This window comes from Ixodes scapularis, unplaced genomic scaffold (assembly GCF_016920785.2).
Source record: "Ixodes scapularis isolate PalLabHiFi unplaced genomic scaffold, ASM1692078v2 PGA_scaffold0__279_contigs__length_252992795, whole genome shotgun sequence".
Taxonomy (NCBI): domain Eukaryota; kingdom Metazoa; phylum Arthropoda; class Arachnida; order Ixodida; family Ixodidae; genus Ixodes; species Ixodes scapularis.
Genome location: NW_024609835.1, coordinates 8,611,387 through 8,623,769, shown reverse-complemented (window position 1 = coordinate 8,623,769; position 12,383 = coordinate 8,611,387). Strand labels below are relative to the sequence as shown.

The 12,383-nt window shown below is 50.4% G+C and overlaps 1 protein-coding gene across 1 annotated transcript; it reads right to left on the bottom strand.

Annotated features, from left to right (window-relative positions):
- Window positions 1-9,289: 9,289 nt before the first annotated feature.
- LOC121836069 lies at window positions 9,290-10,711 on the bottom strand. Its single transcript, XM_042290746.1, has one exon. The coding sequence runs from the start codon at window positions 10,709-10,711 to the stop codon at window positions 9,290-9,292; it is 1,422 nt and encodes a 473-aa protein (XP_042146680.1).
- Between the last annotated feature and the right edge of the window lie 1,672 nt (window positions 10,712-12,383).

The following is a 12,383-nucleotide window of genomic DNA, read 5'->3' as shown; positions in this document are numbered from 1 at the left end:
TTTATGCTCGCCGAGGTTTTTAGTTGTACGTGACATATGAGAACTCAACTACCCAGAACAGAATTTGCGGCTCGAAATTCGGTTTCTTTCCGCCCGAAAACCGCCGATCAAGAACTGGCCGGTTCGAGTCTCGCTCACTCTCTTTTCCGCGGTCATGGGCCGTTTTCTAAGGTATCGATGCGACCACCAAATTTAATCAAAGTCGTGGTTCACTGAAGGCACACACTCAGTATTAAACATGGAAAAAAATATGAAACCCATTTTTTGTGGCTTCTAAAAAGCTGCAAATACGTTGATTGATAAAAAAAAAAGTTTCACAGACAACCGGAAGCATTCTGTGCGTTCGTCGTTTCGCGTGACGTGGGACTCGCGGGGACGGCGATGGCAGCGGATGACGGGCGTGGGACCTCTATTTCAGAACTGTCGTTCGCGGTACCGGCGAATTCTGTCTACCTTTAAAAGAGAAATTCTGGACTGTTCAAAAGAATTGGTATTCATCCACACGCCCGACCACCAAGCCGATTTGCACGAAGACGTCGCCGAGCCGTCGCTCCCTTCTCGTGGCTGAAGACATCGCTCGCGCAAACGTCAAGCACGACGTGTCTACTTCGAGTTGAATATGCACGCGTACGATTTCTTTATTAGGTGCGAATGTCGCCAATGCGTGGTGCTTCCCGACTTCGACCCGGGAGTGCTTTTAATAGAGGAAAATCGGCAGCAAACTTTCCAACTTACAGTTTACCGGCTGAATTATTACTAAGGAAAGAGATTCACCACTGTAGAGATGCCCCAGTAGCTCAGTGTGATAGGCGTCCGCTTTACACGCGGTAGAACCGGGTTCAATCTCCCGTGAAACTTGTTTTTTTTTTCAAACATTTTTTAATGTTTACATATATATATTTTTTTTTACAATTATCACTGAAGAAAAAAACAAATGTTGTGGACGACACTTCGCTGAATTAAATGGTATGGGATTTCCCTTTTGACACCTGCGAACTCAATGTAATCACTTTCCACAAAATGCAAGGAGCATATAAATCAGGTAGCGTCCGCTTTCCGAGGTGCCCGTATATGTTCTACAGGAATTGCAGCCAGCCATTGGTCCCGATCCCGTTGATCTTTCGGAAACTCTGTCGCACAATGCCCCTTTTTTTCGGACGCAGGACATGTGAGCCAGCTCTTCACGCAACATCTTGGGTGTATTCTTTTCGGAGCCGATCATGGAAATTCACCACGGGCACTTACTACTCATCTCCAACTCCTCAATGTACAAAACAACTAATCTTGGAGTACAGAACAACGAGCGGAACAAACATAACTGCAAAAAAATCGCACGGCGAGCAGTTCCCGCACGCCGCATCGCACGCCGCATGTCGTGTCGTCTGCTACGGGGAGGAGAAAAAAAAAAAGACCGCACGGTCGGGTGTAGCCACGTGACTTCCGCCACTCACTCTCTTCTCTCCACTTCTCCGACCTCCGTCGGGTTTCGGTTTCGGTTTCGAGCAGTTGCGTCTTTTGGCTTTATTAAAAAATACGCTACTCTGTTGCAAAATATTAATTGGGTAGTCCCACGACACCATAATAAAGCGCCTGGCGAAAAATGGAAAAAAAAATGAAAGCCGTTTACAACTCCCTGTAACGCCGAATTAGAGCGCAGCTCTTGAGGAGGAGGAGGGAAGGGTACTGGGGGGGGTCAAGTGACCTCGGGGGGCGGGGGGGTCACGTGACCTTGGGGGTCACGTGACCTTGTGGGAGTCACGTGACCTTGGGGCGTCACGTGACGTCGGGGGGTCACGTGACGATACCGATGACGTCATCAGTAGCGTCACTGATGACGCCATCAGTGATGATGATGACGATGCGGATGCCGGTGACGTCATTAGTGACGTCACTGATGACGTCATCAGTGACGATGACGATGCGGATGCCGGTGACGTCATCAGTGACGTCACTGATGACGTCATCAGTGGCTATGACGTCAACGGGGGGTCACGTGACCTCGGGGGGTATCCCCAGGTCACGTGACCCCAGGGGGGGTCACTTGACATGGGTAACCATCGTGACCCTCGTGAGGGTAACCCTAGTAACCCTTGTGAGGGCAACTCTCGTGACCCTCGTGAGGGTAACTCTCATGACCCTCGTGAGGGTAACTCTCGTGACCCTCGTGAGGTTAACTCTCATAACCCTCGTGACCCTCGTGAGGGTAACCCTCGTGAAGGTTACCCTCACGAGGGTTACTAACCCTCGTAACCCGCGTGAGGGTTACGAGGGTAAGTAACCCTCGTGAGGGTAACTCTCATAACCCTCGTGACCCTCGTGAGGGTAACCCTCGTGAAGGTTACCCTCACGAGGGTTACTAACCCTCGTAACCCTCAAAAGGGTTACCTTCACGAGGGTTACCCTCACGAGGGTTACTAACCCTCGTAACCCTCGTGAGGGTTACAAGGGTAAGTAACCCTCGTGAGGGTAACCCTTGTGAAGGTAACCCTTCTGAGGGTAAAAACCCTCGTAACCCTCGTGAGGGTTACGAGGGTAAGTAACCCTCGTAACCCTCACGAGGGTTACGAGGGTTGCGGTTACGCCGACGCCGACGGCGACGGCGACGGCGACGCCGACGCCGACGGCGACGCCGCTCAAGCCGGGAACGGGCCCCTAAGAGCTGCGCTCTAAAACTTTTGGGGGGTGTCAGTGTCCCTAGCCTCGGTCGGGTATTGACCTAATCCGGTAATGCACTCTGGCGCCGCGTTTCCAGCTGCAACCGTGAAAGACGGGGACACTCTGAGAGTTGTTGCTGTTTTCGTGTTGCCTGTCTTTAGTGAGTTCTGACTCAAGCGGTAGGTTCCACGGGAGGCGCCACTGGAATGACCTCGCGGCTGGGCGCCTTGTCGTCAGCGCATACGCCTTTGCAAAGCCGGACTCCCCCGCGCACAAACCCTGGTACGGATAATCCATTCATGGGAACACGTTCCCGCTTCCAGCTGCAACTGTATACGAGCAACAATGCTTGTTCACGTAATCCTTCGCGTCCTTCCGACCATCCATGCCTGGGAGACCTCCCCTTTGCTAAAACCGATTTACTTGCCAGGCGTGTCAGGCGCGTCAGAATATTGTAGTCGCCGGCGAGGATTGCGAGTTACCCTTGGGAGATCCTTTTGTTGGACCCGGCGTCAGCGGCGAAGTATACTTAGGTTCACCTTCTGTTAAACCAAAACAATCTTTTTTTTTTTTTCAGTAGCGTAGCGCTAGCACTACAACGGGACGCGCAGTCGTCCGGATGATCTATCGTCGTGGCGCGAGACTTGAACCCTTGACTGTCTGGTGCACTCGCTCAGCGTACTCTCAGAACGGCGTCGGAATAAAGAGCGGCCAGTCATAGCAATCTCAACTTAACGAAGAAAAAAGAAAGAAAGGAGGAAAGTTTGTTATCAAAGACCCTCCTCCCCGAGGCAAACCTCACATGTTTCGTCATGGACACGTAAGATGCCAACACTCGCTTACCCGACCCTGCACAGCCTATTTCTCAAATTCAACGCTGCCGTTCCATCCAGCCGGTCGGTGGAACGTCTATTTAGCTGGGCTGGGGACGTCTTTAGAAGGAAAAGGGGAAAACTCTCCTATCAAGAACTTTGAAAGTCAATTGCTTCTGCGAGCGAATAAACTATTTTGGCGAAAACGCAAGCCATAAATAGACTGCATTTATTTTAGGCTCGCAGGGTTTTTCATCGATCAAAACTTCTGTTCATTTTGCTACCACAAAAATAAAAAAAAGTAACTTCGAAAGTAACTTCAGAGTAACTGGCTACTTTTTACAGTAGTTAGTTGTTTACTCAATTACTATTACAAATGAGTAATTTCTACTCTACTCCAATTACTTCTGGCGTCGATACTCAGTAACTTAACTTAACTACCTTTTTTGAGTAATTTGTACATATCTGGCAATGACTATCATAATGAAAACCACCGACAATTTCAACCTTTCTACTATCCCACTCATTGTGATAAGTAATCAAATACGTACGACTGCCCAACTCACCAAACAAGAACGGCTGGACACTTACATAAAGCTCCGGGCCCCGCAAAACTTGATAGCCATCGACACCTACCGCCCACCGCTGCGGAAAAGATCATGGCTCTCCAGCACATTGCAATTCAAGATAAACTTCATCCGCTATCAACATACATAGCTAACGACCCCAACAACGCCCGGGCAGTCATTCACGGCATTCCTCTGGACGTTACCGATGCTACCATCAAAGAGGAGCTCTACATCCAGGGCCGACGGATCATCAACTTCCGGCGGCTAGGCACGACGTACACTCTTCTCCTCACGGTAGAAGGCCCTACAATCCCGAGGTACGCCATCTTTTCCTCCAGCGTCTACAAGCTTTACCCTCCAAAACCACTGAACAGGCTATGTTTTTACTGCTTTAGCCTGCAACATCGCTCAGATGTGTGCCCAAACCGAACTGAATATGTGTGCTGCGCCAACTGCGGCCAAAAGTTTCCGCGCTCCCAGAACCCGTCCGAGACCCCCCACGAGTGTGAAACCAAGTGCATAAACTGTCAGGGTGAACACGCTGCCACAGACCCTCAATGCCGTCGCAGAACAGAAATTAACAATAACGCGGGGCGAAGAGCTGAACCACGCCGACTACAGCCACCCCGGCCACTTCCCCCCCCCCCCCCCCAGCGTGACTTATTGACAGACTGGCCGGACCTGCCCACAAACAATTGCTACGCAATGCTGGCATCTCACCATCGAAGCAGAAGCAGGAGTCGGAGCTTCAGTCGCAATCGCAGCCAGAGCAGGACCAGCGGCGTGCAAGACAGGCATACCCCCAAGAAAAATATACCACCACTTTTAAAACCTCAAGTTACGTTCGCCGAAGCCATGAATCCATCATGGGAAAAATCAGCCGCCCGGGTGGCGTCGGCACCATTCCGGCGTACCCGCAACAACTCTCAAGAATCAGTAACGGAGACCGCAATATTTGAAACTTTGCAGAAGGAATGGCCACCCCTGCCGGTCATCGTACCCCATTCGTCGCAGTCAACAGCGACAGATCCTGTGAGTGGTCCGGCTCTCCCACCTCTCAACCCAATACCCACTCCCTCCCATCCACCTCCATCTCTTCTCTACTCTGAAACTTTCACCGCCCAGCTCAAACAGATAATCCAGCAAACAGTAGAGCAGACTCTTGAACGCATAATCAGGGAGCAGCTTACACACGTCATAAGCACAACACTTGCCCCTTACACACAACAATTTGAGGCACTTCAAAGTCGTATACAGGCCCTAGAAGAGAAGGCGCAACCACACAAACGCCCCGCGATACAGCCCGTAGAACACCAGAATGACAACTAACCCTACACAAGCGACACCACTTCAGCACACAACTGTACCACAGACACTCATAATCTGGCACTGGAACTGCAGAGGCTTGCGTCGAAAGAAGGATCACTTGCTGCAACACATGATTCTCACGGCGACTGAGCCTGATATCATCGTACTCCAGGAAACTAAGGGAATTTTCCCAACACGTGTCTACAACCACTTTGTGGAACCAAGTATCCGTCAAAAGCAAAGAGGCACAATCGTACCCAACATCCCAACCATGACAACCACATACGTGAGAAAATCCATTCCAACCATCCAAATAGAGACGGCACACATCAATACTCACACCGCTGAGCACGTTGCTACACGGTCAGACATCGGTCAACACACGCTCGATATTGTCAACTGTTACTGGATTCCAAATCAACAGGACTTCACCGAGGCACAACTCAGATCTGTACAAGCCAGGCCCAGCAGGCAGCGTTCCACACTTCTGTTGGGGGACTTTAACAGCCACCACGTCGCATGGGGATATGCTCAAACAACTTCACTAGGCCGCAAATTAGACAACCTCACATGCAATCAGCACTTCAAGCTACTGAACGATACAACCCAAGCTACAAGAATCGGCATGGCACAAGAACAAGATACAATACCCGATCTCACGTGGATCAGGAGCCCCCTCCCGGCGACATCGGAAAACACCCAAGATTCTCTGGGAAGTGAGCATTATATCCTGGAGATCCAAATCCAACTGCGTAAGAAACGCGGAGCACCGAGTGCTAACTACAACCGGACAAAAATCGTGAACTGGCCCAAAGCCCGCAGGGAACTTGAGGACTGCAATGATCCCGTCGACGACCCGGAGGAATGGACGCGACTCATCCACACTACTATCCAGAAGCATACGAAGACGATATGCAAAACTGAAGACCACCCCCATGTCGACAACTATCTTCTAGCCCTTTGGACTAAACGACGATGCTTAATCCAACGTTGGAAAAAGAACAAGCATAACCAAAACATACAGCAAAGAATATACGAGATTACACAAGAAAGTCAACAATACGCAGAGCACTTAGCAATGCAATATTGGAACCAATTATGTGACGAAATGAACGGGCAACTGCACACCGCAAGGGTGTGGCACATGTTTCGAGCATGCTTGGCCAACCGAAGCCACGACACGCCCTGCAACGCTACCAGCTACAAACAGGCTGTACGATGAAAGATTTGATCAAGGAGATCCGGGACACTTTCTATCCAGCTTTTGACCCACGGCCCATCGACATTCCAGCTGCGAATACTTCAGAGGACACAGGCATAAACTCTTCAGTTACACAAGCGGAACTTCAAATGGCCCTACAGCTGCTACGGCGCAACACTGCCCCGGGACCTGACAAAATCACATATGGCATCCTACGCAATCTACCAGACAACCACTAAACAGAACTTCTAAAGATCATCAACCGAGTATATGAGACTGGCCAAATATCGCTTGCATGGAAGGAAGCGCATGTAACAATGCTGCCCAAGCCGGGAAAAACGCTCAACAACCCAGGGAACTTACGCCCCATCTCCATGACGTCATGCGTAGGCAAACTCATGGAGAAAATGGTCCTCACAAGACTAGAATGGCATCTCGAGAACACGGATCAACTGGCTCACACTCTCATAGGCTTTCGGAAACACGTCAGTACCCAGGACGTGGCCCTGATGATACAAGAAGAAGTTTATGCTACACCCAGCGCAGTACAACTCCAGACTATAGTAGGGGTAGATATCAGAAAGGCCTTCGACAACGTTTTTCACAACGCCATCTTACAAAATTTGGCAGAGACTAAGCCCGGATCACGAATGCTTCATTACATCAAAAATTTTCTCTCTGACAGAACTATCCGGATTCTGGGGCCGGACGACCAACCATCCGATGCGTTTCCAGTACGTCGCGGGACACCCCAGGGTGCGGTACTCTCGCCGACGCTCTTTAATCTCGCAATGAAGAACCTTCCTCACAAGCTCAATCAGGTCTCAAACCTTCACCATGCCATCTACGCGGACGACATCACTCTCTGGTGTACCAAAGGAAACGCCGGAGAGCAAGAATCGACCGTGCAAGAGGGCCTCGACATCATTTCAGCACATGCACGAAGTATTGGCCTACATTGCTCCCCGGAGAAATCCGAATGCGTTGTAGTCCTCAACTCCTACCACAAGATGGCTGAATCCACCAGAAACCTCATCAAGCTACATCTTGGCGGACTTCACATCCCACGGAGACGTGTCATAGAAATTCTAGGTTTTTATTGGCAACAAGATGAAGGCAGTACAGAATGGATGAAGCGCACTACGCAGCAGGTACACCAGATCGTACACATGATAAACAGAATCACTAAGCGCAAGTCGGGCCTTAAAGAACATGAAATCGCCAAAATCATGGAGGCAACTATTTACTCGACAATCATGTACGGATACCCCTACATTCGCCTCAACAAAACGCAGCAGAAGAAACTCGAAGCCATGGTACGTAGATGCCAGCGAGTACAGCTCGGAGTCCCACCGTATGCCAAAAACACCAATATAGAAGCAGCCGCGATGCACAACACGCTAGATGAAAAGACTAACGCCAACACCGAAGCTCAGCACCATCGATTAACAACGTCTACTCAAGGCCGGGCCATTTTGTAAGATCTGGGATATGACATTAAGCACCTACCAGACATCCCGCCAGTACCCCCGCCCTGGGATTCTATCCCTAACATAAAGGTTTTACCTGTTCCCAAGAATATGAATGCGGACAGTCACCCAGGCAGACGACAAGCACGTGCTAACATCTAGCCACGCCAGACAACGACACCTGCTATGTGGACGCCGCACATACTTCAGAGAAGACCACCACAGGTGTTGTAGGACCGAGGAACGAGACTATCTGCAGTCACACAGCAGTACCTTCTCCTATCGACGCCGAGATACAGGCCATTGCAGAAGCCGTTTGCCTACATACACACAACACTCACACCATCACAATACTCACAGATTGTCAGGGAGCGCTACGAGCTTTCACACAAAACATACTCCCAGATCACACTCGCACAACACTCACTAAATACATGCACAAACATCCTACACTTCAGGTCCTTCTCGAGTGGATCCCGGGTCACCAGAGGACAGAGGGCGATGAACGAGCTCATGGGGTCCACTCAGTTCATTCCAAGATACTTCATCCCAGGACACTTCATCCCAGACACTTTATACCAAAGGTGTTTCATCCCAAGGCGTTTGATCCCAAGATGTTTCATCCCATGAACATTACATGCCAGGATATTTCATACTTTAGAGTGGCTCTGCCACACTTCATCCCCGGATACGTCATCCCAGGAATGTTCATCCCGTTCACTTCATACCAAAGTCATTTCATCCCAAGATGTTTCATTCCAAGATGTTCCATGCCAGTGGCATTAAATACCAAGGCATTTCATACCAGAATAATTCGGGGCACCCACGAGTTGCTGAGCTCGAGCAAGAAATCTCAAGGTCGCATTTCACCGGCTGCAGCACTTAAATGAACGTCACTTCGGGGCGTGCATAGGAGTGCCCACAGACAACTCGGTACTGGACTTCAGCAAAAGTCGGGCCATTCCCACTTAGAGCGCTTTCTTCTTTTTGTATTCTTCCCTCTCATTCATTCACTTACTTCAATCCCTATTTGCAGTGCTGCTGCAATGGTCAGATTTACTAATGAAAGCTGTATACTGCAACAAACCGCAATACTGGGGATTGATGTCACTTGAAAACCGGCCGAAAGGTATCGTTCCAAGACAACATTCACCAGAAATATGAAAAATGAATACGTTTATTTTGCAATGACCCACCCATAAGAGCAAAACCTTAACAAGAGGCCAAAGTTCGGGCTAATACGCTCTTCAGAGCACACAATTCTGGCTAATAAACTCAAGAATCGCCAAGTACATAGCACGAGCACGCATTGAGAAAGCTGTCTGCGTCTCTGTTGTTATAGTCATCCAGGATCCGGCATAGACGCTTGTTAGACTGCTCGTACTCCTTCTTCGTGTACAGCGGTGGCTCATGACCCACGTCCAGCTGGATGGCAATCGCGTTCACACGAACTTGTTCAGAGAGAAGCGCATCCAGCAACTTGAATACTGTAGGATGGGATGCACCGATAGAATTTTTGAATACCCGGTGCCAGCTTTCAAGGCTATTGTTGGTTCTGGGAAGGCTGACCTCTGTCACGCGCTTGCAATTCCACATAGATATTGGGAACCTTGGGTCCTTGTGGGGTCGACCGACCCAGGTATTCTCAAAGTAGTCTAGGAACTCTTGGTGCTGTTCCATGCGTCCAAACAAGTCCAGCAGCTGTCTTGCGAGCGTGCGATATCTGTCGCAGACGTCAAAAACATCGCAGAAGCACAGTGCGATGAATTTCTTCACGATGAGGTGGTAGCTGGAATCATCAATGAATCGCGTGTGCATGCCCAGCTCTTGAATTCGGCGCCAGATGCTTTGCGCGAAATGAAGTAAGCATCCATGCACATCGACGTCAGGAATGCATTCTCGAAAAGCATTCTCTTCAGCCTTTTCGAAGTCCATCACTATTGTGTGCACCTGTCGTGGGCTTGAAGTGGCATCGTCAATAGCCTCAAGTAGCATGCGCGTTGCTCTTTTGTACGTCGCTTCGCGCTTGTTCGGCAAGAGACAGTATACAAGGGGAAGCACCCTTCCTTTGTAGAGGCCATGAACAACCCAAAGCTGGTAAAACATCTCTGGTTCTACTTTAAATGTACCGTCACACAACCAGGTTTCGCAGGTGTTTAAACGGCACAGGTCCGTGTTACACGCGAAAATCATTATTCTTTCCGAGTCACTACAGCCTGTGTCCCCTGCGAGAAATACTTCGGGTGACGCTCTTCTTGTCATGCGCAGGTGTTCAGGTACAATTATGTCGTCGATTCGGTGGGGAACTTGAGCTGCGCCATGGGCTTCGCGTCGAACTCTGTTCACCTTCCTGTCCAGTGATGACAGCTTGGGGAGCTTCGCGATAGTCGCCGGTCTTGCCCCTTGTAGGCAGGCGGTGACGACGTCCCGAGGGGTGTCGTGGGAACGCTTGGCTGCAGTTTTGATCTCATCTTGTAAACGCGCCGCAGCGACATTTTCCGGACTCGGTAGATGGCAAGTATGGCCTTGTGTAACAGTGGTCGTCTCACCTGCAGTAACAGCTCGTCCCCGGCAACCCTCCTGGAATTTCTCGCATCTCCATGCCGTCTTCTCGTCGTTGGTCCTGTGCTTGGTGTACATGTAACCTTCGAAGCAGAGCTTCGGCGATCCTCGACGAGAAGCCACAAAGGTGGCCATGTTCTACAAACAAACTCGATGACAATTAATGAGTCGGGCCGGCTGGACTGTTCGACTGATGGAAGCTCGATGCCAAGTGCAGGACGGTCTTACGTGGCACGGGTGACAATAGAAGAAAGACGAAGTGCATGTGTCGGCTCCGCGCGTGTGAAACCGATTTTATAACTTCTTCTTCTAGGCAGAACACTTTGTGGTATAAGATATCCAGGTATGAAATGTCCTTGGTATCAAGAGTCTTGGGATGAGACGTCTCGGTATAGAACGTTTCTGGTATGAAGTGTCCGGGATAAACAGTCCTGGGATGAACTGACCTGGATGAAGTGAGTAGCCCTTGAGTCGGCTGAACCGTGTGGACTATTCTGGTATCAAATGTCGTGGTATGAATTGTCCATGGGATGAACTGTCTTGGGGTAAAACATCCTGGGATGAAATGACTTTGGTATGATGTGTCTGCGATGAACTGTCCTGGGATGAAGCGACTTTGGATGAAGTGTGGTACAGCCGAGCTCATGCCCTAGCTCGCGACCATTTATCACCGAGCAATCCCACTAGGTGGCCAGAGACCTACTGTCCCAGAGAGGCCAGAGCCGAACACCTGAAACAACGCCGGCTCAAAGAAGCCAAAGCTAACAGGCTTCTTCTTCCTTCACCATCCCACACACACACTAGAGAAGACGCAGCCCTGATCCGTCAGGCACAGACACGTACGCTTCCCAACGACGCCATACAGCACCACATTGAAAACAGGTCGGACAAACCGGCGTGCCAAGTATGCGGCGGTTACCCCAACGCCGTTCACACTTACTGGGAATGTCCTAGAGCCCTCAATTCCCCCCACATTCTTACCCAATCTCACATGCCACCTTCCATCCCCTATTCCTGGGAGAGCTGGACCGTTCCACCCCAGGAACTCCGCCTGACCCTGTGGCCATTGCTGGTGGCCCAGATCAAACACATAAGGGGATTCTGTCAACCGTACCCAGCACCACAACCAGGGGTCCAACCAGGCTCCTTAGGTAGCGACGACTCGGACTAAGAGTTGTTTTAAAATAAAGTATTTCTCTCTCTCTCAAAGATTCTCCCTTTGTCGCTCTATATCTTGGCGGGACGCCAGGGCCACGCACTTCGCTCTCTTTGCGCGGCACAGCCGATGAAAAGCCCCGATTTTCCTCTTTTTGCGCAAAGAGGGGAGAGATAAACGGTGTTTCCATAACGTCGACGACACCCCACGAGCTCAAAATCTCTACAAAGTGTCCACGGTAAAGCTTTACAAAACAGCCAATTGGAAAATGGGAATGTAGGTGCCGTTTTTCGTGGTTACAGACCCCGCCGGCTTCGCTCCAAGGGGACAGTTAATGCTCTTGCATCAAAATGGCAATATCTCCCATTGTGAGGGGCTCTGGAAAAATGTCGATTGCGGCGCAACGTTCCCGCAAGGGTTTCGAGAGTGTACAAGCTCGCAGCCTGCGGCGCGCCCCCTCTCACCCGCGGCGTCCGATCCTTTTGCGGCCGCAATTTGTACGCCTCTCCAGCGGCCTTTCCCGCCTTCCGCGAAATCGAGACCTGCGAGCCGAGAAACGACACAACGCGAGAAAGTAGGCGGGAAGCCGGAACCTCCGCGGCGCGTCGGACCCATCAATCACGCGCTCGTGCGGGAAAGCTGTCGCATCAG